Raw genomic sequence first — 27010 nt, 5'->3', positions numbered from 1 at the left:
ATTGTTCTCTAACGTTTGTTTGCATCACTCCATGTTTATTAGTGTAACTACGTTGATGAGGTTCCAATGTGCCTGCAGATTTACAACATTATTACCGATTAGCATATGGAACTAGGATGACCAGTTTCTTCTGTGGCTGATGAGGCCTGAGTAAATTTCTCTGATGATTTCATTAATGTTACCTGGGCAAAAGATTGCATTTAAAAATGGTGGTAATGAAAGAAGTGTGCATTTTCTAGGCAAGAAGGGCCATGATTTAATAGTTTACTTTAAAGATAATACCACCAGGAATGCATTTTGAGAAAGAAGAAATAGTTTGGTTTTATATCAGAGGCCATAACACCTGCAAACAGCCAAGATGAAAGGAATAGTAATTCTATTCTGAGTAGCCGTAGAGTCTCAAAACCCCTTAGGATTCATTCAATGAATATGTGCATTTCTGCCTATATTTTAGTGTGCATTTTAAGCCTTCAGAGCTCCTGCATGTCTATGGTGTCACTGTAAAGACATTATTCTGGAGTTTATGTATGTGCAGTATGAAATATGTGGAATGGTTAATATGGATCATTTTAGGTCAGTCCAACAGCACAGCACACTGAGTTCTGAAGGGTTCAATAAGCTTTGGACACTGATATAAATCAATACCTTAAATGCTTGAGTTCTTTATGTTGAAAAATGAATAGATCTTATTTGTTTTGTTTTTATATATGTGGTCTCATGGTTGTCGAAATCACGTTCTTAAATTTGATGCATTGTCACTTGAAGCATATGCTCTGTAATCTGAATTTAAGCATTTATCTGTGGTACAAAATGAAACGTTCAAGAGCAGCAAGAATTACATTTAGTTGCCAGATTATCAAATACATCTAAAAAAGAGATTTCTCCTTCATAAAGGCTGTAATGTTGAATTTAGTTGAAAGAGGAAAGAAAGAGGCATTAATTCAACCTTATGGCTATTTTGGCAGCTGTTGATTGCAGTACTATGAAACTTTATTGCATTATACTGAAATGTTTTCCAATATTTTGTCCACCCAATTTCAATAAAGATGGAGAAAATTTGCAAACCAACCCTCAAACATAAACTCCAAACGACGATAAAATTGAGCACATCTCCTAAGCTGCTTCATTAAAAACATCATCTTCATGCATTAACATGTGACTCCGTTCACTAACAAACTGTTAACAGAGATGATCCACACACACACCACCCATCATCCACATGAAGCTGTTGCCGGTTGTGATGTATCATGTCACAGGTGGACAGGTTTGTTGAAGTATGATAAGTTGTGGTGGCATTTGGAGAGGTTATATATCTGGGATGTGATCATCAGCCTAATCTGGATCGTTGTTTGTAATGCCAACGCAGGTTTGCATTAATTGATGCTAATGAATGTAGATGTGACCATTAATCATTGTTAGCTGCTTCCCTTTTGAAAATCACACTGAAGCAGAAAAAGATTTACATTCACTTGTTTCTTTATGTAACAGATGCAATGGATGTGAGACTTAAGATATCAGTTGAAGGCAAATGGTTTGCTTACATGCTTTCTTTTGAATTCAAGCTAACATGAACACAGCTGTGTGCGCTCAGAAGCACATGATCTGGTCAGGCCCCCCTCCCACAGCCAAAGGTATTGGCTGCACCATATTGTAAATTATGCTTCTTGCCACTCTACTCGAGTTTCTTTCACAACAATGCTTCTTTTGCTCTTTTTTTGGCTATTGAGAGTGGGTGGATGGAGAGAGAGGAGGGGTGTGGGAGTGTTAGATTCTACCACCATTGCAGCATGCTTTCAGCACAGGCAAGGCCATGTCTGTGGTTGTGGACAGGGACAATCAGTGGCTTTAGTGAAGTAGAGATCACCACTTCACAAATCATATCAGCTTTGATCTCTCAGCCAAAAATAATGCCAAAAAGACTTTTTTGGAATAAATTCAGAAGCTTAGATGTCTCTTGCTCTCGTCCACTTTGTTCTTGTATTTTGGGGAGGCTTGGGTGCTTTTATCTAACCTTCTATCACGCATTCAGATGAAAGTAAGTGATGTGGCTTCTCAAAAAAAAGGTTCTATAGCCATTTTACAGCAGCCAGATTGCTTTGTCAAAAACTCAAAACCCTGGAGTTTGTCCATTAGTTTGTGCTATATTTGATGAAAAAATGTCTTCATATGTGTAGGTTTTTTTATTGTACGCCTTTGTAAGGACAAAGAAGCAACTCGTAGACAAAATATTTTAGAGCAGATATTTCTGTCACAAGCTTTCATCAGGGGTCTCCGATGAGCACCACCAGCCAGAGAAAAGGTCCAGTGACAACAGGGAAGTCAATTAGCCTTGCTACATTAATCACATTTGAGTGACAGTTAAGAGATTACCAGATAGCCAATGTTACTTAAAAAGCCACTGAAAAGTAGTAATTGGTAAAATACGATGAGCTATAAAAATAAACCACCTAATTTAAGCAAAGAGGCCAAACTGAATTATACTCACATCATAAACCTCAGAAGAAGCATTTTAAATTCAACTCTTCAGACATCTTTGTGCTGTTTTTTTTTTTTTTTTTTTTTTTTTTTTTTATTTAAGCACTTTTATGACTTGGTCACCACCACCCCATCATTGTTGGACAACTTTTTCAAAGCCCAGGAAATATGATTTGGGGGGACAGTGATATGCAGGGTAAAAATGAATGTAGACAGCAAATTTGACTGATCTTGTATAAGATTATCTATGGGCTCAGATGCTCAATTATTCTGGTGCGGAGATGACGTGTTGTTTTTCCAGTAAAGAACAGGAACAAACAAGTACATAAATCAAATGAGTGGATTTATATTTTATGAACAGTATTTTCCCACTTTTTTCCCACTTTGGTGTGTGAATAATTCATGCTTGAGATGCTGGACATAAGAAAATGATATTCTACAGGTTGAATCATTTACTGTAGTGAAGGTAGGGAGGACATTTTACGGGCACATAATTATCTCTTCTTCAGTTTGGAGCCTTTGAAATACAAATGGTGGATGTTTAGGAATACCCTGATAGCCCCTAGCACTGATGTTTTTTTCATAGAACACAGGGAATCATAAATGATGGTTTATTATTACCACCATTCAATAGTGAATAAATGACCCTAATGTTCTCATTGGCAGTGATGGAAAAAGTACTTTGATCCTTTATTTAAAGCAGCTACAATCAATATTTCACAGTAACAGTGTGAAACCTATGTGACAGCATAAAAGAGTTCCTCATCTGACTGAACCTAATTGAAAATAAGTGACATATCAAGTGAACTTGTTAGCAAAAAGTTGCTTATTTACACATCCAGCAAAATGACCAGTGATGTTGGTGCCGTGTTTGTGTGCACCTGATCCCCTATCAACTTTAGCTCTGTTTTTAGTCTTTACCAACTCCTGAGGAAAATATCTGTCTTGTCACAAGCTAGTCTGTAGCTCCCTGTTAGAGGTCAGAGCATGCTGAGGAGCCATCACCTTGAGGGGTGTTTTGTTAGATAACCCAAAAGGATGTTTATGCTTCTTAACAAATGGTGGGTTCAACACCTGAGGGTCTAAATTGATGGGATTTTACTGCATGACAAATGGTTAGAAGCAACAACCAAAGGATGAGATTTTATGGAAACCTATGTGCAAATGGTGTTTCTAAAACTCCTTCTTCTTAAATTAAGATGATCCACCATGCTGAGTTTTTTCCTTCGATTTTTTTAAGGCTTAGTCGTAAATCTCAGTAAATCTCACCTCAAAAATGTACCTAAAAAGCTACATACAACCACTGGTAAGTAGTGGGTGTAGGCCTGCTTGCTGTAACTATACCACAGATTTTTTTTAGTGGGTCTCAAATGGTGGACACTACCGGGGGCTGTAGAGACGTAGCAGGATAGTTGAATATACATGATGCCTGCAGGATCACTAAACCAACATGAGTGCTTTCACACTTTCAGTGCTGTCAGGTTTCAGCTTTCAGACAAAATGAAATACAAAAGATAGTGGCCATATGTTTGACAGGTAAGAAAAGAAAAACTGTTGATGCTTACAGTATCAAGCAAACACGTCAGTCAAAATTGAAATCCGGATAATATTGTGTCTTTCCTGTTCTTGGGTTTACTGTCAGTTGAAGAGAAAAGCCTTGTGTCTCTTATTTCTAAAATGTTTCTTCACTAAAATAACATGCAGGACTTCAGACTTTGTTTTTGGCTAATTTCCCTACGATTGTTAATGATTGAGAAAATTCATGTCTACCTTAACCTTTTCAGTTTATGTTAAAAAGGTTGGAGTTCTTCAATGTCACACACCTGTGCTCCTTCCACCCAAACTCAGACAGTCCTTAGCCAAACCCAATGTTGCACAGTGACTCAGATTCTACTGCAGCCGATTGGTGACTGCAGCACAAATACTACCGGTTATTATCACCTCCTGGGGGTTCACACTCCATAGGCACAGCTAGCTGCTCTGCCACCCGGCCAGGGCATAGGCAGCATGAACCTCACTCTCATTTTGTTCCACTTTCTCAACTGTGGATTCATACAAGTGTGTTTTGACAACTCACTTTTAAATGTGAAGTCTCCTCAGCTTGTATACACTTGGAAGCCGTGAGCTGAGGTGCAAACAGGACAGAGGCACAGAGAAGAAAACAAATGAAAAGTTGTGCTACAGGGTTTTCTAGGAATACAAAAAACACTGGTGCAGTAGGAAAAGTAGGTTGATATTGTCGATGTACAATTTTAAATCAATAATTATAGACTTGATCAAAGATTTTTTTGTTTTGTTTTTTTTAATTTAGGACACTATCAGATTTTTTTTTCCAAATAATATTATGGTGAGCTATGTGATTGGCTGAAATAAATATCTTTATATATTTATCTGATGAATTTTTACATCCTCGAAGTTGATGCATCCAACTAACTCTAAAGTACAAAATCAATCTTTAGAAAAATATTAGGAATTGCTTTTTAATGGGGGTTAAGAGTCTCAAATAGCTATTAGTTAAACTATGTTCAGTTGTTATGAAGAGATTTATGTTTAAAAGAAATAATTAAAGGTTGCTTCTTAATTCACTTGTCCTGCAGCCAATATGACATATATTAACCGACCTTATAGTACTCTTCATAAATCAGTGAGCCCAGTAATTTTACATTTAGATTAGTAGGAGCTGAACTAATCAGTAATCTCATCTAAAAGTGGATTGGTTGCAGTTTTGCACCGAGCAGACCACTTGTGTCTGCACCACTGCTTATACTGACTGAAGAGTATGCTGCATATTATAAAGCAAGGTTAATTAAGGTTAATTAATCCAATTTTACAACATGTATGGTTGGGTTTGAGAACCTATATCTCCTGTCTTATTATATGTATATGTATATGTATTCTTTTATCTGAAACCCATTTATAATTAAACATGCTGTGCTCAAAGCATGCAGCATCCTAAATGTACAAACTAAATGCAGCAAACAGAAAAAGTTAGATATCCATTCATTACAACTAAATAAGTGAAAGAATTTTATGTTTTGTGCTATTTAGTTTTAAAATGTCTCCATATATTTCTTTCAAATATCTGCACAGGATTTTTAAAAAATTGCTTAAGAGTTGTTCTCAGATTGAAGTAGTAACATTTATCTCTTTTCACGAGTGCAAACATGAAGCCTCCATTTGCGTGAATTGCATTTATAGGTCTCTTCCAGGATATAAAACATTAGAGCAATGAGTTGATGAGCAGTGGTTATGACCTGCTATTGTTTCCATAAGTTGTCAAATGAAAATGAATTAGGTTTAACACTACGTTTGGTGTCAAAACCAAACCAGGAATAGCTTTGTAATGTTCAGTGCTGGTGGGTGTGATAAATGAAAGTTAACCTGATTACCAATGCCACTATTAAAATCCTTCATGTGTGACCTGCCACAGCAAAATTCTCTAGCTGCATATTGCTTTTTGGCTCATATTAATGTGTGTGTGTTACTATTGATTTAAATTCTTTTATGCATTTAGCTCATGCAAGACTTTCATTCATTTGCAACATAGAATTACCAGTGCAAGGTAGCCTACAGGAAACAGTAAAAAAAAAAAAGATTCTTTTCACTTTCTTCCATGCTCATGTGTATTTGCTAAAGTATGTAATTATTTAGCAGGTTTCTGTAGTATGTCTATCCAGCACCCAGTCAATCAGCATGCTCAGCAGCATTGTATCAGTAGTGGAGACCTTCAGGTTTCTGGGATCCACACTCTCCCAGGACCTGAGGTGGACATCCAGCACCAGCACCATCATCAATAAGGCACAGTAGAAGATGTTCTTCCTGTGTCAGCTCAGGAAGTTCAACCTGCCCCAGGAGCTGATGGCACAGTTTTACAGGGGAATCACTAAGTCTGTTCCGTGCTCATCCATCACTGTGTGGTTTGGTTCAGCAACCAGTCACAACAGGACTAGACGCCAACAGACAGTTCCAGCTGCAGAAATAATCATCATTGCCAACCTGCCCTCCTTCAAAGATCTGTACACCTCACAGGTTGAGAGGAGTGCTGAGCAGATCCCCCCCTTCCTTTGTATAAAATGTAACTTTTTTTCTCAATTATATACATATTGCCTGACCTTTTTGTGACAACCTTGGAGTCAAATTCCTCGTGTGTCAAACACACTGTACTTGACAATAAATCTGATAAATATTCCCACAACAACATTCTCCTTTATTTTTTTGAATCCTATCCTAAAACCCTGAGGCTGCTGTCTTAACAAGTTTAAAAAAAAAAAAAAAAAAAAAAAAATCATCTTCACCTTTTTCATTTTCACCAAAAACCTGAAATTGAAGTGTTTTGAAATGTATTTATTTTTTCTCTGCATTTTCTTATTAAACAGACACTTTTTAATTTTTTTTTTTACATTAAAAACTGCAAAATCCTTATGGGTAACATTAAAATAACAGGCATGCTGGTCGGGACAGCCGAGCATCTTTTTTTTTTAAATTTCTTTCTGCATTTATTCACTTTTAGCAGTGCTTCTTTGTTAAGTAGTTATTGCTGTATTTTTCCAGCAAAAGTCCCCATTGAGGTGCTTTAATTCTATACTTTCTGATACATGTGTCAGCATCACAATGTCTCTTGAATCTATACATAGACTTATACAGGAGAGTGATTTGGCCTGCAGCAAAGCTAAAGGCTGTTTAACACCCCAAACATGTTGCTACAGAAGGTGCAGCCACTGTTCAGAATATATATATTTTTTTTTCACTAATGTTTGGTACACTATCACAGATACAGATAGGTTAATGGTGTTGTTGCATTTGTATATAATTTGTTTATGAGGGCAGTGCAGTGGTTCAATGGTTTGAACCTTGGCTTCTTGGAGTTTACAAGTGCTTGTGTTTGTCAGGGTTAAGTCCCAGTTTCTTCCCACAGACCAAATAAATATAGGGCAGGGACCTCCTGACAGTGAGAGTGGGTGGTGTGTTTCAGTGTTAGCTCTATAATAAAACTGGCAGCCTGTTGTGTTTCCCTGCCTGCTGCTGCACATGGAACCATTAGGCTCCACAGACTTTGAGCATGAACAGAAATAAGAAGCACAGAAGCATATATTATCTATCTATCTATCTATCTATCTATCTATCTATCTATCTATCTATCTATCTATCTATCTATCTATCTATCTATCTATCTATCTATCTATCTATCTATCTATCTATCTATCCACATATATATAATTAAAAGATTAACAAGAACATACTCATGACAAATGTGTCAGATTCTCAACTTTGGAAAAATTATACTAACTGACCTTTTTTTTTTTTCAGACTTGGAGAACTTCAAGACTCACAGGAGAAGCTCTGTATCAGTACGTGAAGGTCAAGGAGTGGTTCTTCTGTGTGGCCCTCCATCTCATTCTGGAGGTAAAACAACACATTCTCCTTTTTAATGACTGCCAAACAAACAGGTCTTAGTGTTTGGTTGGTCTATTTCTACTTAAGATCAGTTTGTTAGAATGTAAGCTTTGACTTGGTAATCAACACTTTATATCTCCTGCTATCAGGGACTGAAAGATCTCCAAGTGGTTCTTGCATTTCATTGCTTCTTTGTAATTAGTCTTGGTTAGACAATGGGAGGTGTGATAATAACAATTATTGTTATTAATAATAATCAAATTAATCAAAATGGACAATAGTGAAATGAATACAGTACAAATAGATTACCTTGTGAATAAATCAACAGTAGTATTAAATACTAATCAACAGTCATAAAAAATGTGACAGTTTTTACATAAAGTTTTATAGTACTAAAATATTATACAATAACAGAGTTTATTTATTAAATAAATAAATAGGACAGTAGTTAGTTTAGACAGATGGCTATGCTAGTATTACTTATATAAATGTAATAATAACAAGACCATTAATATTAGTAATGTACTGGCTGAATGTATTTCTACAGGTTGGTAGAGGTGTGTGGAAATGTGTGTGGCCTCCAGTCATGGTGTGTGGTTTAAATGCCAATGGCATATTCTGTAAGAATCCAGTGATTGATATGTATGATTTTTTTTTCTACAATTTTATTGAAATGACAGTGCTGAAAATGTGGTGGGAATCTACTGCATAAGATACAGTAGTAGAGAGTTTTTTGCTGCACTGCTGTCCTGAAGGAATGAACTGGTTGACAAGCCTAAGTGGCGTGGAAATAAGTATCAGTGCTACCCAATGATATGTATTATGAACAGAAGTCAGTGTGTCATTTAAGCCCATTTTAAACATTTTACTTTGTATAATGTGAATTCTGTGAATAGTTTATACTGTATAAGTTATGAATTTGTGTTGCCATTGTGTTGTCATAGACAATATACAGTATCATTGCAGATTTCAGTCCAGAAGTCAGAAGGGGTGGAGATCTAAATTATCATGATTCATTTCAATGTCAGCTGAATGAAACTCTTCCATAGCCCAGTTTATTCATCATTGTTTGTTCTTTAGCCAAGAGTAAACAACACCCTGGATAGATTATAATTAAATAATACAAAATTACAAATGATATGCTAATTAGATAGTTAGATTAGAAATAAATACTAATTTCATCTGTTCTAAATATGAGGTTTGAGCCAGGCTTAGGTTGGCTAAGCAAAAAAATATATGCCTACCACCACCAGTCAAGCTCATATGATGTTTTATTGCAAAATATGTGCATAAACTCAATTTTAAAAATGGGCAATTGTGCTTGGGCTATTTCTGCCTCCAGTCAGACTTTAGCCTTATCTAGGATAAGTATCTCCTTCCTTGAGCTTTAGAATATAGGATATAGACATGGGGAGAGGTTTGATCTGTATTACCTAAAACGTCACACTATTCTTACAAAGGTAATTTTGTGCAAACAGGGCACTTTTTTTTTTTTTTGCTACACAATCCACAGATATTCCAAGAACATGTGGCATGAATTGGATAGGCCATTTGGCTCATATTAAGCTAAATTTCTGTTTTAAATATTCATTTTCCAGCAAAGACTTTCATATTTTCTGTCTAATTGTTGCAGATGTGTCCTTTAATACAATAGTTTCTTCTCTGCTTTTACTGGAACTGCCAAATGCAGCATCTGTTTGGATTACATCCTCCCAGCTGACAGCCACCTAACAGATACCTCTGATTTATGCACTGGTCTACTGTGATAAAAATATGCTTGCACGCATGGAATTGTTTGGAGCTTGTATGCTTTTGGGGTTTTACCTGGTGAAAGCTTGGCAAGCCCAGTGGCAATCTGGAATTTCAGATTTATTTGCAAGAAGTTCAGCTGACATGTCTGTATTAGGTTGTCCTCTGTACTCTGAACAGTTCTTTTCATATCTGCCAATTTGTGCTGAAGTAATCTAATTAAGGTTTGGTTTTTAGGACCAGCAGGGAAATAATTCCAAGTTGTCAGGCATCTTCAGGAACATGAAAAGCCCCCTCAAGACACTTGTCTCCTCACTAATATACACTGCTAGTACAACCTGTCAATTAGAAGTCCATTTCAGTGAGTTACATCTCTCAGTTGAAATAGAAGCCGCTATCACCATGTCATTCAGCTGGATGCACTAACTAGTCACTTGGTACTTATTGTGTTCCTTCTTGTATTAAACAGATGCAGCAATCACAGTGTGTGTTAATGGGTAGTCAGTTTCTGGAATGCAGTTGCCATTGCCCCACAGCCCTGACATGTTAAAATAGTGCTTCTGAAATATGTTCCAGCATGTTTAACACCATGTTATAGACCAGGCCCTTTAATGAGAATCACCATAAAGCATTTACCTGTCAATACATACTGGACTATGGTATATGTCAGTACACTGTAATGTATCCAGTTACATCAGACATTATTCAGAGTAGGATATAAAACAACAGACAAATCAAGATTCAACAGGCTTTCCTGCACAGCCTGGCCAGACTGTTGGCACTAAACACACACACACAAATACGTGTTCAGCCAAGCTGCTGGTCAGAGCATCTGGCAACAATGAAAAGCAATCAGTCAGCAAGCAAAGAGGTAAGTGTTTTGCCAGTACTGGTTTTCTTTGTTGACCTGATATGCTGCTTCCTTCAATCTAAAATGCCACTTGATTCCGCCGGTAGCAAGGAATACAAGCAGTAATCTGGCAGTGTAATTTGTTTCCTCTACGTGATGCTGAGAACAGTGTGATTGCTTCAAAGAAGTAGGATAGACCAGAAACCTCTGTCATTATTTAGCAAATTGTTTGATTTTTAGATTTAATTTTGATTTTTATCAGCTTGGAAAGTAAATGAATGGCATAAATTGTAATGAATGCAAATTTGTCTGACTAAACTGAATTAGGATTGATGAGTGCGTACCCTGTGACAGTACCCAGTGATTTGGGTATTTGTTATTTGTGGATGTAGGTTACAGCTTATAACTAGAAATATGTTATTGGTTCTGGGCATTGTACATTTGGTGCTTGTTTCCATATTCTTTTGTTTGTATTATTGTATTATTTCAGTGGACAGTTTCAGAAATTTCAGGAGTATTATTCTTGTGGTCTTGTGCTAGTTTTAATTATTTATGGACTGTGCCATTAATTGCCAATTGCCAACACACACAGTGTAGTTGACTTGGACTTAACCCTAATCTACACCGTCTTGTGTGGCTCCAAATACCCAACTGAACATCTAATTTATTAATTTTGCTGCTCAATCTATTCCCTAATAAATGCACTTAATACTGATGTCTGCCTTAAGTGTGCTCTAAACCACAATCCCCCACTGGTGTACGTAATTACTGAGCATTTTTAAATTTGTACTGTAACTATGCAGGTTTGCCCTGTTTTTACATGCCTTGTCAGAACATATGGGCTTGAAGGCACAGACAGCTCTTATTTATGAGATTTGTTAAGTGTATCTGCACCCTATTCTTTAACTATTTATACAATACATTTTTAATACATTTTGGTGGCAGTTTTTTTTTTAATATGACTACTGTCTGTATGTGTATTTTTAATGCTATAAAAATTTATTTTTTATGATTTTTTTTTTTTTTTCCTTTCTCTGGCTGCTCCCATTAGGGGTCACCACAGTGGATCAATTGATCCTCATGATTGATTTGGCACAAGTTTTATGCCAGATGCCCTTCCTGATGCAACCCTCTCATTTATTCGGGCTTGGGACTGATACTAAGATCATACTGGCTTGTGCAATCTCAGTCTCACAGGACGGTATGACCACTTAAAAGTATATTTTTAAATTTTCTGCTTTATAACTGGCTTTACTTTGTTACACTAAGGTATGAAAATCAGTAAAGAGGTTCTTAAAAATTTTTTAATCGTAAATTCATTATATGGTAAAGGTCAAGTCAGCCTTAATTTTTATAACATTATCATTCAGGTGTTGACTTTTCAAATCTATCTGCACTCTAACTACTTTATATTTCCAAAATAAGACTGTTGTGATAGCGTGTGGTTGATTTTGTTAATTAATGCTTTATGTTCATGTTGTAATAAAATACAGATGAGATGCTTGGAGTAGAATAGATCACATTTCTAAAACATAGCTACAACTATACTACTATTTTTTTTTGACTATTAGTAAGTGGTTCAAACATTCTGTATAGTCCTTTAACTGTAAACACATTTAATGAATTTCACAGCTTAAAACATGAGCTTTATGATTATAAGACTAAACTGGACAGTAGTAGAAGGTTGTGGTACCTCAGTGCAAAGACTTTTTCATGCTGTACTACAGTTCTCAATCTCAGTTGTGTTGTCTGTTTGATCTGTTGGAAGATATGCAGTGGCATGTGCTTTTGCTTAAAGATGACTAATCGGGAAAAGGCCAACTATAACACCATAATATGAGAGAAAGAGCCCAGGATGTGAGGCTATAAAAAAATTTGCAGCGGGCTAAAAGGGAATGTGAAGTGATTCATATTCATCAAATGTTTTTTAATTCAGAGGGCTATTTATTCTAGAAATAGAATTATTATTAATAATAATAATATAAATATCTATCTATATATATATATATATATATATATCTATATATATATATATATAGATATATATATACAACTCTGGCTCATGAATTATAAAGTGGATATATCTATATATCCACTTTATAATTCATGAGCCAGAGATATATAAAAGGTATAAATAGGTATATATAAGGTATAAAACCTGAAATCCCCCAAGACCTGAGCAGGTGTAGGAGGGGCTGCAGAGGTTTTTCAGCAACTCTTCAACCTCTCTCTGAGGCTCAAAAAGGTACCTAAGTTATGGAAAATGTCCTGTATTGTCCCATTACCAAAAAGAGGCCGTCCCAGGAACCCTTAGTGACTTCAGACCAGTAGTGCTAACATCACTTGTCATGAAAGAGATTGGTCCTGCAACACCTGAAGTCTCAAGTGTCTGAATTTCTGGACCACTTGCAGTTTTCATATCAGGAACACATCGGAGTGGAAGATGCCATTATCTTCTTAATGCACAGAGCATACGCCCATCTGGAGAGGCAGGGCAATACTGTGAGAGTCATGTCCTTTGACTTTTCAAGTGCTTTCAACACTATTCAGCCCCACCTGCTAAGTGCAAAGATGCAGAATATGGAAGTTCCCACAGACATGGTGGAGTGGATCAAAGACTACCTCACTGGGCGGCCACAGTTTATTCGCTGAGATGGCATATCTGATGTGGTGATGAGCAGCACCGGTGCACCCCAAGGAACTGTACTGGCACCATTCCTGTTTACACTCTACACTTCAGACTTCCCCTACAACTCAGGAACCTGTCACCTCCAGAAGTTCTCTGATGACTCTTCAATCATTGGATGCATCAATAATGATAACAATAAGGAGTACAGACACTTGATAAAAAGCTTTGTTGATTGGTGTAACAACTGTCTAAAGCTCAATATCAAGAAAACTAGAGAACTGGTGGTGGACTAACAGGAGGAGCAGGAAGACCCCAATCCCTGTCTCCATCCTTGGAGAGGAAGTAGAGATTGTTGACTCCTACAAATACCCTGGAGTCCACATTAACAACAAACTGGACCGGTCAAACAATACAGATGCACTCTTCAAGAAGGACAGAGCAGACTATTCTTCCTCAGGAGACTTTGTTCCTTTGGCATGTGCAACAAGCTACTGAAGATGTTCTATCAGTCTGTAGTAGCGAGTGCACTGTTCTTTGCAGTTGTGTGCTGGGGAAGTGGCATCAAGGCTGGTGAGGCCAACAGACTAAACAAGTTAATCAGGAAGGCAAAATCTGTTGTTGGACTGGAACTCAACAGTCTGGAGGCTGTGGCAGAGAGCAGGACAATCCTGCCCACCCACTTCATGAGGAATTGTGGCGAATGAGAAGTTCATTCAGCCACAGACTAATTCCTCCTAAAGCCAAGAATGAGAGATTCAGGAAGTCTTTTGTGTCCACAGCCATAAGACTCCATAATTCCACAAAATAAACAAAGCAAACACACGCACACACCACATACACGCGCCTGCACTCACACACACACATACACACACACACAAACCCACAAAAATAATTACTTTATTACTTTTCTACATGGGTATGGGCCATTACAAAGCTTCTATTTGAGGGCCAATTTCCCTGCTTTTGAATAGAGAGGACAGTGTGATGTTGCATCAGACTGCTTTGAAGAAGTAGTAGACCATACTCTAGTAACCTTGTGGCAAATATCCTAAATACCTAACTATATATGAGAAAATTCAACATGAAAAAGGTGATGCTACATATTCAGTGCTCCATTGCATGCTTAGGGTTCGAGAAAATCTTTCATATATTTAGTTATTGCAGTTGTATTTCATAGTATTGCTTTGGCATTGGAGAGCTGAATCTCAGTGTGGTCTCAGCAGCCTGGCAACCAATAACAACGCAATGATGACTGTCAGGCCATCTAAGCCATCTTCCTTCTACCATGAGAAGCTCATTGCATTTTAATCAAATTCTGCATGTGGGTGGTACATTGAATGAAAACCTCTGCATATCCTTATTCTGTACCATATGCTTACAGACCCCCCAATAGCAGTGGGATCCCTGTTGTGTGCCCAAGACTCTGATGGGGTTCCACCTGCTTTAGGGGGACTCTCAGAGGACACAATCTGCAGGGCAGGCAGCTTTCTTGCCCCTTGTATGCAGCATGAGCTTATTCATACACAAAGACAAAAAAAGTGCATAGGTAAATGAGATGGTAATGGATGGATGGAGAATCATTTCTAGGGAATATGGAGATATGAGTGTGTGAGTGTAGAAGAAAGAGAAAAGCTATCTGCTGTACAACCAAAGACTACCAAAGACCATCATATGCTGTGTCAATATTGAGTGGACATTTATTAGGTTAGTCTATATCTGTTGCTGTGCTGTATCAACAATGTAACAATATGCATTAATAAGAGAGATATCAAAATAATTAACCAAACAAGTTGGTGCATCATTCAGACTGGTAACAAATTATAGGAAAAACTAGCAAATCACCAACACTTTTATAGAGGTGAACTGATGTGAGTGTCACTATAGTATATAAGGTACAGTAGTATACAAAAATGTCATAAATTCACTGTTGGATATCTATAAAAGTGCATATTTACCACCTATTCTACGGAGTTGTGGGATACACCCGGGATGCATCACTAGTCTATCACAGATGTGTTTCACTTTACTACAGAGTGATAACAGGAATATTATACAGGGCTGGAAAAGACAAAGCTATGCTTGTTGAGTTCTTCTAAATGCATATTACATTTTTATGGAGTCTTGCTGAATAAAATACACTCCTCTTCCCACCTTCATGAAATATATTAAATCATAATCAATACAAACTCTAATGTTTAGGCTTGCCCATTTTTATGCACATAGAATTAGAACTGGGTAATTAGGCTATCTGATGAAATTAGTTAAATGAACAAATTTCTTATATTAGGAAGTGTTTCTTGTCAGATTTCCGAGTAGCTGTAGGCAAATATATTTCCATTCAAGTATAACTAGATTTATGATTACAACCTCCTGTGCACATACCACCATTGATCTTTTTACAGTCCATACAGCTATGAAACTTGCAGCCATAGTATTGGTGTTACTCCCCTCCAGATCAGCTTCAGTGCTTCTTGCTAGAAAATTCCAAATCTATAAAGGGAGGATGAATAACATTCATTTGTTTCTTTGTTTTCCTTGCTTCCAATGTTTCAGTCTGCAATCTCAGTGGTAGATGTCACTAAATCTCACATTTGATAAATTGTACTTTTAATATTCCTCTGCCTGAATAAAAGCTGCTTTAGAAAACAAGTTTGCACATAATTATGACACAAAAATATGGTCTCTTGAATAAACTTATTGTCCTGTTAGCCATGACCTAGCTTGTAGTTAGCAACATAGTTAATTAGGAAAATAGATGTGTCCTGCCAAAGCTCCCCAGCTACAGATGTGCTAACTATTATACTGAGCTCCTCATTTAAAAAATCAGTAGAGACCATTTTATCTTTTTATTGTCATCTGCTTTTTTCTATCCCTGAACATAATGAGAAATGTGAAAACAAGAAGGGGAAAAAAAGTCAGTCAATACAATCAATAATCATTTTCAAAACAGGAACAAGGAAACATTAATTTTTTTGTGGCCAGCTGCCTACCAGCAGTATTTATATGACTGTTTCAATATCCTGGTGACTTTTAGTGTCAAATGCAAAATGAAAGTCTGACCATGAGATGAAGGTAACATAGTTTGTTTACAAGTTCTAATCTGTCCATATACCACGAGGGTGGACATATTTATCCACTGATATTTTCTGATGACACTGTACATGCCTCATATTTAGTAGGTCCTTTTTTTTTTTTCCATCAGGGATTATTTGGCTCTTAATCTGATTAGCAGATGACACATTTCACAATCTCCATGAGTAATCTCCTTTCACAATCCCACATTCAGTCAATTTCCAACCTCTTCATCTGTTTGGGGAATTCAGTTTTCTGAAATAATATCACATGTCACTGTCACACCATCCGTGCAGAGCTCACAGAGCCTTTTCTTCGAACCATTACATTTTTGACATAATAATGTAGCAGTTACCTTACAGTGAAGAGAACTGTCAGTGACAAGCAGCCAACACATGACAGCAGCATGAAATGGGATATGCTGTATTTTTTGAGAATGATACTTGCACTTGATTGGACTTTCTAATCACGTATGAAAAGGTCATGGAGGAGTCTTATGCGTAGTGTGAACACATTTCCCAGAGGATGTGTGAGTGACATGCTTCCTAAAGCTGTTTTTAAGCTTCTTAAAGTTTACAGCACACATACTGTAGTTGTTGTTATTGTTGCACTTGAAGTGTGCGTGTGTCTGTGTGTGGGGTGCGAAGGACAAGAAGAGAAGCAGAGTCAAATAATGCAGAGAATGGGTTCACATGTGTCCGTATCCGTGTACGTGTAAATAACTTCATTCAGATGTTCCTGTTACTCTGTCTTTATGGACAGTGGTGTGTAAGCGCCTGCATCCTCTCTGCTGGGCTGCAGTCCCACGTCATGTCCTCAGGCTCCCCGGTGCTGCTACATAAACACAAATCCCTCGGTGCCTGTGGGGACTTCATCCCAAAAGAAATGTGCTGTCACCTGCTGTGCAAGGGGAAAATAACAATTGTCGAAAACATGACAGCTCTTTCCGCAGCACCGAGCTTGCTTAGCAGAGCACTGGACTGCAGTTTCAGCTTGAATCCATAACCTTATAACTGGCTAGCTTTTATATTGCTCTGTCTACTGGTGCAGAGAGTTCAGCTCAATTAGTTCACTACTGACAGACTCTGTGAACTTTGCATGGAACCAAGCAAAATTCCTTAAATTATAAATGTTTAATATGTTACCCAAAAACTAAACCAATAAAGTTGTTAGTACTTTCAGGTTAAACATATAATTTAACATTTACATTGTAATAAAACAGTCATAATCCAGGGTGTGAGTGTGTTGCAAACACCTGACATCAGGTAAATCTTGCACTGAAAAAATCTTTCAGTGTATGAGTGTCCACATTTCTGAGAGACAGAGAGGCAGACAGACATTGGTATATTTTAAAGTTGCAACTAATGATTATGGGTTTAACTCTGGTCAGGTTTTGTGGGCAGTGTGGGTGCTAGGTTTTGACAATAAAGAAGAATGTGGAGAATAAATACATGGTGTATATTTTGTTTTTAAGGCTAAATTGATGGGGTTTTCTTTTAAAAGTGAATGAGACTGCAGCTCTTATGTTTATTGTATATTTATACATATATGTTTTCTCAGGATGAAAGGAGGATTGTCTTGACCTGCAGCATTAGTGTAGCTTTAACAGTGCAACCAGCTACCTCAGGGCCATTGAGTGCAGGACCATTGAGGATTGATGTTGTCCCATGCATCCCAGTGCGCTCAGTTTTACCTGTTGAAAGAATGATGCAAGCCAGAGGCTGGGCTAAAGCTGCCTTCTATAGTATGTTGCAATCTTGTTTCTCTCCTTCAGGGGACAGAACATAGTCATAACATTTTGATTTCTCAGAGGCACATGTCTCTGTTGAGTTCCTTGAGAACTATTTTAAAGTAAGTTGCAGTTGGTACCAGTCACTGAAGATTAAAAGACCAGTGATTCACTCAAAGTCATCGATTTTGACTTGTTCTGTTTGTTTGTTTGTTTGTTTGTGATGATCATAGATAGTTTTTACATACACATGCTTTTGATAATTCCGCACATAACCTAAATGTGATTACACCTATTTTTACTCTTTACTCTCTCTATATATACTCTATAGTGATTTTTTTCCCTTGTTTTTGAGAGGTTGCAGGATTTCAATATCCTCTCATATTAATTCTACCTTATTATGTTTGCTTCAAAAATGTACTCAGGAATTTTATTTTCATTTTATGTATTTCATTTTCATTAAAACCAAATGCACCCACATGACAGTACAGGCGTCATGATTTATCCTTGACTGACAACACAAACTATCACCTACCACGCATATAAGGGAGAAATATTAATGCCAGGAAGACAGAGTCCAAGAAAGTAATGAAAACAGATATGTAAGCAAGAAGCAAACCAGACCAGTCACGCTGTATAAGTCAGAAACATAGAGGATATGTGTGTCACACCGTTTTTGCTACTCACTCGCACTCGCTGATCTGTAGCACATACACACATATTTACAGGCACATATACACATACAGAGAGTCACTGATGCACCTGTGAGTGTTATCCTTTATTCATTCAATAGTGGGCAAGAAAAGCAAAGCAGTGACTTGTGCTAGAGGAAATATGGAATTTCTAAAAATCTCTCTTCCCCCTCACCAAATACACGAACACGGTTACAGTATGTTCAGAGTGAAATTATGACCTACTTCAATTCAGTGGCCATAAAATCCCTCTGATGACAAAAATCTTTCGTACAATGTAAACCTCCTACAGTAAAATGTAGAATTTCCCTTTAGGTTTTGGTATTTTTCAACAATTTAAGTTATATTTTGTAATTCCAACAGTCTATTATCATTTTATATTTTTTTTTACAGATTAAATTAAATGCCAGTAGAGAACAGATAATGGCAAACATGAGTGCAGGTTTGGTCATCAGTCCAAACATTGACTGTGGGGAAAAAAAACAAAAAAAACCCACCTTTTGTATAATCTTGAGACACAGCATTAAATGTCAAATTGGTCTTGGTGAGTGGGATGCAGCTGGCAAAATATGGTAAGAGAAAATTCAATATTGTATTGTTTACATTAATCAATAGCTTTAAATAAACAACACTCAGTCACAATATATATGCATTCAAAAACTGCAATAGGTAGGGTTTCACTCCACCAGAATAGATACTGTTTTCTGATGTCTCTTGTTGTGCCCATTGTCATAGAGACTCTACCTGCTCATACAACCAGCAGCCGAGACAGGGAGAGGAGGCTGAGCACAGAGCAGGCATGACACGCCCTGCCAGTCCAGATCGCAGCACAAAGGCAGAGCAGGGTGCTTCCTCCATGCTGCACCCACACACTCACTCTCCAGCTGACAGGCCAATGTCAGACCATGCCAGAAGTATATGATAATTACTATCTGCAGAGTCCAAGGAAGAGGGAATGGATTAACACAACCTGGTTATGACACTAGTCATATTTTTTTTTATACTAAGCCACCTCAAAAATATTTGTTTCTCCCAAATGTGCAGTCCAGTTTCCCTCCGGTCTGTCACTGTGGATCAGAGGCAGTAAGAAGAGCTGAGAGCCTGTCAGTTTCTGTCTTTCTCAAAGCCAGCCACATTAATGGGCTGCCAGTGTGACACAGCCCCACTCTCTGTACCACATGATTATTGTGTTTAGTCGTGGACCTAATGCTGCTGACCTCTATTTTCTAATGGGGAGAGACCTTTAAGGGGCACTCAAGACTAAAATCACTTGTGTGTGTCTCCTCTTAGAGTGGATTTCTTTAGTGCGTGTATGGGTGTGTGTGTGTGTGTGTGTGTGTGTGTGTGTGTGTGCAAGTCCCTGTTTGTGCTCCCACTGGAGGCTTTGAGAGCAAGGAGCATGTGCATCCTGTCCGGTCCTGTAAAGGAAACAATGGAATAGAGGAATCTTGAAGCCTGGAGCAAATATGGGAGTACTGCGCTCAGTAACACAATGTGAGATGACAGTAGTTTAAATGAGGAGGGTTTTCAGTGCTTCTATTTCTGTTTGTTTGTTTCTGTGCAAAGAGGAAGCCTTTCAAAGATGCTTTCCTAAATCAGTGAATGTGTAGATTCTAATAGGACTAAATTGTGACTTTGTTCTCTTTGTTCACCTTGAGCCTTTTCTCCTATGGGGTCTGTGGCTATGCTGTTTAGCTCATTAGCACTCCTCTCCATGACTTTGGAAGTATTTAAGAATACGTAGTTGTACCAGATCATTGTGTTTTACCCTTTTTGGCACTTCTCAGCAACCCGTCAAACAGTATTACTGACACTGTGTAATCAGAGAATTGTGCAGCCGTGGAATGGACAGGTGTGCACCATTTTGTTGTTAAATTGTGTATTTTGCAGTATGCCTCCATTCCATGCTTTCTAATTGGGTGATAAAAATGCATATTGTAGTCACAGTGTGCTTTTACATGTATTATTAACATCAAGTGAGGCATCTGATGCTGATAATTTATTGCCACGCCAGATCATCCTGATGTTACAGTAAAACTGCAGATGTACTTTTTTATTGACAGATGGCTGCTTTGCTGACAAAAATATTTTTTTGTTCTTGCTGTTTTTCCTTGTCACAAATTTTATTCAGATTCAAATGAATATGTATTGCTTTAAGCAGTGGGACAGACACCCCTTAGGGACAGAGTGAGTGGCTGGCTTTGCTTTGAGGCTGCAGCAGGAGGATGAGAAACAGGTCAGGGCCTGTGTTGTGTAGAAATTAATCACATTACAGAAAAAAAAAACATGCTGGTTTTTCAACTGCTGGCTGACGTCACTCACTCACAAGGGCTGTCCTTTGACGCAGTCGCATTCGCTTACTACCACTGCTCCACATTACGATGAGTTTGTTTACTTCTGCTGCGCTTTGTCTACCTCAAATTAAATGATGCAGTACACATGGTCTTCTTTTTCACTGACTTTGAAAACCATCCATCCATCCATCATCTACACCTGCTTATTCCTTAACCAGGGTCACTGGGATCTGCTGGAGCCTATCCCAGCTCTCTTTCGGGTGGAAGGCAGGGGTACACCCTGGACAGGATCACCAGTCCATCACAGGACCACATATAGACACACAAAGACAAACAACCACACACACACTCACACTCACACTCACACTCACACTCACACTCACTCCTATGGGCAATTTAGAGTCACCAATCAACCTGACATACATGTTCTTGGACTGTGGGAGGAAACCGGAGTACCCGGAGTAAACCCACCCAAGCACAGGGAGAACATGCAAACTCCACACAGAAAGGCCAGGTTGCGAACCCAGGGCCTTCTTGCTGTGAGGCAACAGTGCTAACCACTCAGCCACCATGCTGCCCACTTTGAAAACCATTTCAATAAATTAAGCTGAAATCTACAGACTCCACTTGAACTGATTTGAGTTATAGCATTTATCCAGCATACATTCACAAATGGATGTCTTTCATTGCCAAGGCATTGCAGTGTGCACAGGGTATATGGCAATATTGAGTTGAAGGACAAATGTACTTACTGGTAATAAAATGAAAAACTGCATACTAAATTTAAAGGTATCTAAAGGTTGAGTCATGGCAACTGGACTTTCAGTTTTTTAAGTCTAAACGTTTCACCACCCATCCAAGTGACTTCATCAGACTGATGAAGCCACTTAAAAAACTGAAAGTCCAGTTGCCATGACTCAACCCTTAGATAACTTCCCCTGGACGACTGAGAATCTTCCCAGACATATTTCAGCACATTTTGGGAGAAGAACCCTGAAGTTGGTGTGGGAATATGAAAAGACAGCCAGGTAAATTTAAAGGTGTATCCCACTAATTTGACACATAATTTATCTGCGTGTGAGGAGTACCATGCCGCCTGTGAAAACATTTGCATACAGACTGTGGCTCTGGAGGAACTTTCTAGTCAAGGAAAATAACCCAGAGGTTGTCAGCTTGGTTATTTTTATGTGTTACAAAATGTTGTGTTTTGAAAAATGGAGGTTCAGGAAGGGTCTAGCAAAAGATGCTATCTAGTTGCATTATGGCAGCTGTAGGATGCTGTATTTCTAGGAACTAAAAGTGAGGATATCACTGCCTTTCTGTTTGTCTTTTAAACCCCCATGTATGTATTTAGTGTTAATTGTTTTGTCAATTAAACAAAGTATAAAGCTGCCTGGAACCCAAAATACAAGAACATCTCTCAACATGATACATAACATCATATATATTAACAAAGTATATAAATAGTAATTAGGCTCCAGCAGATCTCCGTGACCGTAGTTAGGAATAAGCGGGTATAGATAATGGATGGCTATAATCAGTGATCAATATAAATTAATTCATTATATTTAGAGGTGAACAGACAAATATATGGTTTTAAAATAGGGATTACATGTTTAAAGTATACTCTCCAAATTTTCTACATGTTCTCACTGTAGAAAAACATTTCACCTGACAAAGGACACTGTCAGCACTGTAAACTCTGTGGGTGTGGCTCCATTCATAGGTGTCCCAAATTAGGATATCTTTTCCTTCTCGGTCTTTAATAAATGATAATAAACCTACTTTGAGATTATGGATTTTTTGTTTTGCATGCTCGATTGCTGCATTATCACAAATCAGTATGAGTGTCATCTTGGCTGTACGAGGAGATGGGCCTGCATGTCTTGTTCAGCCTTTGAATATTTAGTGAGGCCTGTCCTTTGAAGCTACTCCAGGGTTTCCTTATGTGAGTGAAGATGCTTTATTCATTGTGACTTCTGCAAAGTGATCTTTAACCTTGAGGGAAACCACAAAGAACTCACCTGGGACTTCCGCAGACCTCTCTCCAGTAGATAGCATTTTGGAAATAAGAATAATTTTTAAAGAGAAAACAGAAAGTAGCAGAAATGGGCTTTACAAATGCTTCATCATAAAGATGATTGCATATTTTCAGCTTTGACAGTACCTAATTACCTTTGCCACGTTGTTTTTTTTTTTTCCGATTTAGTCTAAAAAAACTCAAATTGTGTTCTTGAACTCGTGCAACGGCTGCTGTTACCATGGCAGTGATTGTAATGCTGTCTCGTGGGGGCACTGGATTTCTCCTACCATTTGTCTTGGAGATGTTCTGTTTTCATACCAGGGAGCATTGTGTAACCCATAAAATCTACACCCTGGATGATTTTGTGAAGACCATTTGGCCAGCTGTTTGAAACATCTCATTATATTTCTGCTCTCTGTGGTATTCCGCAGCTCATGTTGTGCCATGTGGGCATATGGGTTTTAAACATAGAGGGAGAGCAGGTGCAGCCATAGTCCAAAAGCACTGGAGAGGAAACAAATACAAACAACATGTTTCATCCTGCCTTGAAGTCTCCCTTGTCCCCATGGACCTCTGCTGTGCCATCGTTCTGTGTTCCACGCTATAGACACAACAGCCAAAGCCTAAGCTCAACCCCTGAATGCTGCTGATTGGTACAGTACCTGTTCCCTTTTAGCCTCCAGGAGTATGGGATCATGCTGTGATAAATGGCCAAGCTGCTAGGGGAAGCGAAGGGAAGGGTTCCTCTAGACTGTTTTGTTTAATTGCTAGTCCACTAACAAGTGGTAGGGTTTGATTAAGCTCAGTAGGAAAATAGCATGCCTGTTAGTTAGGCTGGCTGCAAAACTCCAGAGCTGTAGATTACATCACCACATTTAGATCTGATGATAAACGAGCCTGACCTACAGGGGACTGTTAATGATATACTGTGTCTAATTCACGTGCCTACTGAATGATACACTGAGGCATAAATTATGAAAAATTATATCTGACATACAGCATTTATCTCACTTTTCACATGTGTAGCACATACTGCTCTAGAATTTTAAAATGCAATATTCATTTCTTGTAGGCCTCCAAGTGGTAAAATGAGGTTATGTCCTTTTTAAATGCTGTAGCCATACAACTGAATTTCTAATTTTTCTGTGAAGTGCACTGAAGAGATGATATATGTGGTTGAGTTAGGGTACTAGTACTGATGAACTTGACAATGCTTTCATGAAAGAAAGGGGGACATTTGTTTCAATTTAAACTGTGTCACTTGTAATTGGATTAGCGACCAGGTTACTGGAGCCCGATAATTTTTTGATTTCATCTATTTTAACGCCAATAATTTATTATTATATAGTAATTACATAATTATTATTATTTTACTTCACTGGCATTTATTCTTGTCAAGGCCATTGATTTTTGTAAAACTATTTACTTTCTTTAAAGTGTCTCATAATGTCAAACTCAAAGCCTAATGAACCAGATAACTGCATAAAACTAGTCTTCTATCTTGATCAGTTTCTCACCAAAACTGTTAAAGTGGCTGAGCATTAAAATGTGCTCCATTAGCCTTAATTTCACACCTATCCTGAAGCCATTCATAAAGCTGAAGAGAGCAAACACCCCTGATATCAGTACATTTCGGAACTGTCCATCACCCTGCATTCCTGTCGTCATTCATGTCTAGACAACTGGATCTTAAGATCTAAACATGTTTTTGCTCATTTGGAAACATTAGAAGACAGCGATGCACTAGGGAAAGACTAGCATTCAAACTCCAATCCAATTTTAGCAGTCTTACATATACTTTCCAAAATATCACTCCATTTCCTGTTTATGATAAGTCACACCTTTGGTTGGTTTTTCTAAGACTATGAATTATTCAAATCATTACTAATGTACATTGTATAATTTTCTAATATAACCAAAATCACTAATGGAGGTCTGTACACATAGTCACACTGAAAATCAGCGTGGATGGCCCCCATGTGCATGTGCAGTCCTGACAATGTCTGGGCTGCTCCTGATACCAGCTGATGCTGTCCTGAAGGATCTCTTCACAGACCTGGATTAAGGCATCAGTGAGCTCCTGGACAGTCTAGTGTTTGTGTTACCTGGTGGTGTCAGATGAATGGAGTCATAATGTCCCATAGGTGCTCAATAGGTCAGGGGAATGTGAAGTCCTGGCACCAGGGCCCACTGCACCAACTTATGATCATGCAGTACCTCACAGCATTCAGGGCACCATTTGCTATGACACGGAGTTCTGTATGGCCCTCCAATGACATGCACTGACCCACCATCAAACCAGTCATGCTCAATGATGTAACAGCCAACATGATGTTTACCATGGCATCTCCAGACTCTTTCACACCTGTCACATGTGCTCAGTGTGAAGCTGCTCTCATTTATGAAGAGAAAAAGGTGCCAATGGCTGACCTCCCAATTCTGGTGTTCTCTGGTGGTGCATGGTGCTGGGCTGTGAACACAGTTTATATTAGAGAATGTCAGGGCCTTGTGCCACCCTCATGGTGTCTATTTTGGATAATTATGTCAGAGTCATGCACACCAGTAACATGCTGGAGGTCATTTGTAGGGCTCTCCTGGTGCTCCTCATGTTCCTCCTTGCACAATGTAGCAGACACAGTCCTACTGCTGGGTTGTTGCCCTTCTACAGCCCTGTCCAGCTAACAACAAGGACACTAGCAAAACGCAAAACTTCAGAAGCATCTATCAAGAAGGATATGGCTGTATTGTTTTTGTCTCTCCTTTGTACTTCTTGCCACTTTTGCACCAAAGCAGGTTAAACTGATTCAGAATCACTGGTGTTTCCTAAATTGACAGAATGATATACCTGAAATTTAACTGACTAGGTGTAATGCTGTGATAAGTGTTCTCTGAAGTTTTTTGAGCAGTTTGTTTTTGATCATGCCTATGATTATAACATTAGGACAAAAACAGCAGTAGTTTGCCTGGACAAACACTGGGGTTCAGTGACTGACCATGTAGCTCATTCTCACTTCTTTCTGGCTGCTAATTGGTTCCCTGAAAGTGCTGCTGAACTCCCCCTCACACTGATTGCACGTCAGTCCAGGAGCCACAGCCACATCAGGTCACATTCACTGAGGAACAGTAGTGACGCTCCTCATAGAAAAAGAATTAACATCTGCTAGTCACTTTAAAAAAATGGTCTTAAAAAGTGGTCTTAAAACTTAACTAATTAGCAAGAAAGTTGCCAAGTTAGAAACACTTTTAGAAGCTGTTTGTTATCTGTTTGTTATCAATTAGTTCTTATTTATTTTTTATTGGTTTTGGGTTTTTTTTTTTTTTTACAGTGTTAAGTACTTAGAATTTTATGTACTCTACCTTATTGTAGTGGTGTTACAGTGCTACAGGTGTGGGAGGTTTCTCTTCTGTTGACTGGTTGGCTGTCTGGGGAACTGTAATTGCCCATGACAACACAAACTCCACTGTCTTCCAAAACACTTGCTATATGCAGACCTTATCGACATAAAAAATGACGATATGAAGTAATTTCACATAATTGCATTTGTTTGTATCCACTCACAGAGCTTGCCATCAGTGCTCAGCTTAACATGATATAACATTTTCACTGGCATCAAGAGGTCTAGTACATACCATACATCAGGAAAATCTCAGTTCACTTCATGCTGTTTAATGACCACTCAAAAAAAGTATTTTGGTTTCATGTAAGAATTCTCTTTCTCTTGTTTATCCACAGACCTGACATTTTCCTGGATTTTTAATGAATATCCGACGTTTGTGAAGCAGGACACTCGTCGTTTCATCTCGCAGGAAACAGGAAACTTGTACATTGCCAAAGTGGAGCCCTCAGATGTTGGCAATTACACCTGTGTGGTGACCAACACTGTAACAAAGACCAGAGTGCAGGGCCCACCCACGCCACTAGTGCTCCGCAGTGATGGTGAGTGCTGCTTTTTAATACTGCTCTTAATTTATGACCACATCAGATGATGTAAGACCGCTAGCTAGTTATCTGTGGCCTTTGTTCAGATTTACTGAGCTGTTTTGTCATAAAATATACTAAATACTTTTGGTGTCATTGCCCTGTTACTTTATGTAATCAACAT

The 27010-nt window shown here is 38.2% G+C and overlaps 1 protein-coding gene across 2 annotated transcripts in view; it reads left to right on the top strand.

Moving 5' to 3' along the window:
- cntn4 (contactin 4) overlaps window positions 1–27010 on the top strand; it is a 135833-nt gene that overhangs the window by 60413 nt on the left and 48410 nt on the right. For both annotated transcript variants that reach the window (XM_026307360.2, XM_026307359.2), the window contains exons 5-6: window positions 7783–7878; window positions 26641–26844. In XM_026307360.2, coding sequence (XP_026163145.1) covers window positions 7783–7878; window positions 26641–26844 — 300 coding nt within the window. The remainder of the gene's footprint in view (window positions 1–7782; window positions 7879–26640; window positions 26845–27010) is intronic.

The sequence above is a fragment of the Mastacembelus armatus genome, chromosome 5 (assembly GCF_900324485.2).
Source record: "Mastacembelus armatus chromosome 5, fMasArm1.2, whole genome shotgun sequence".
Lineage (NCBI taxonomy): Eukaryota > Metazoa > Chordata > Actinopteri > Synbranchiformes > Mastacembelidae > Mastacembelus > Mastacembelus armatus.
This window is presented reverse-complemented; position numbering and strand designations above follow the sequence as displayed.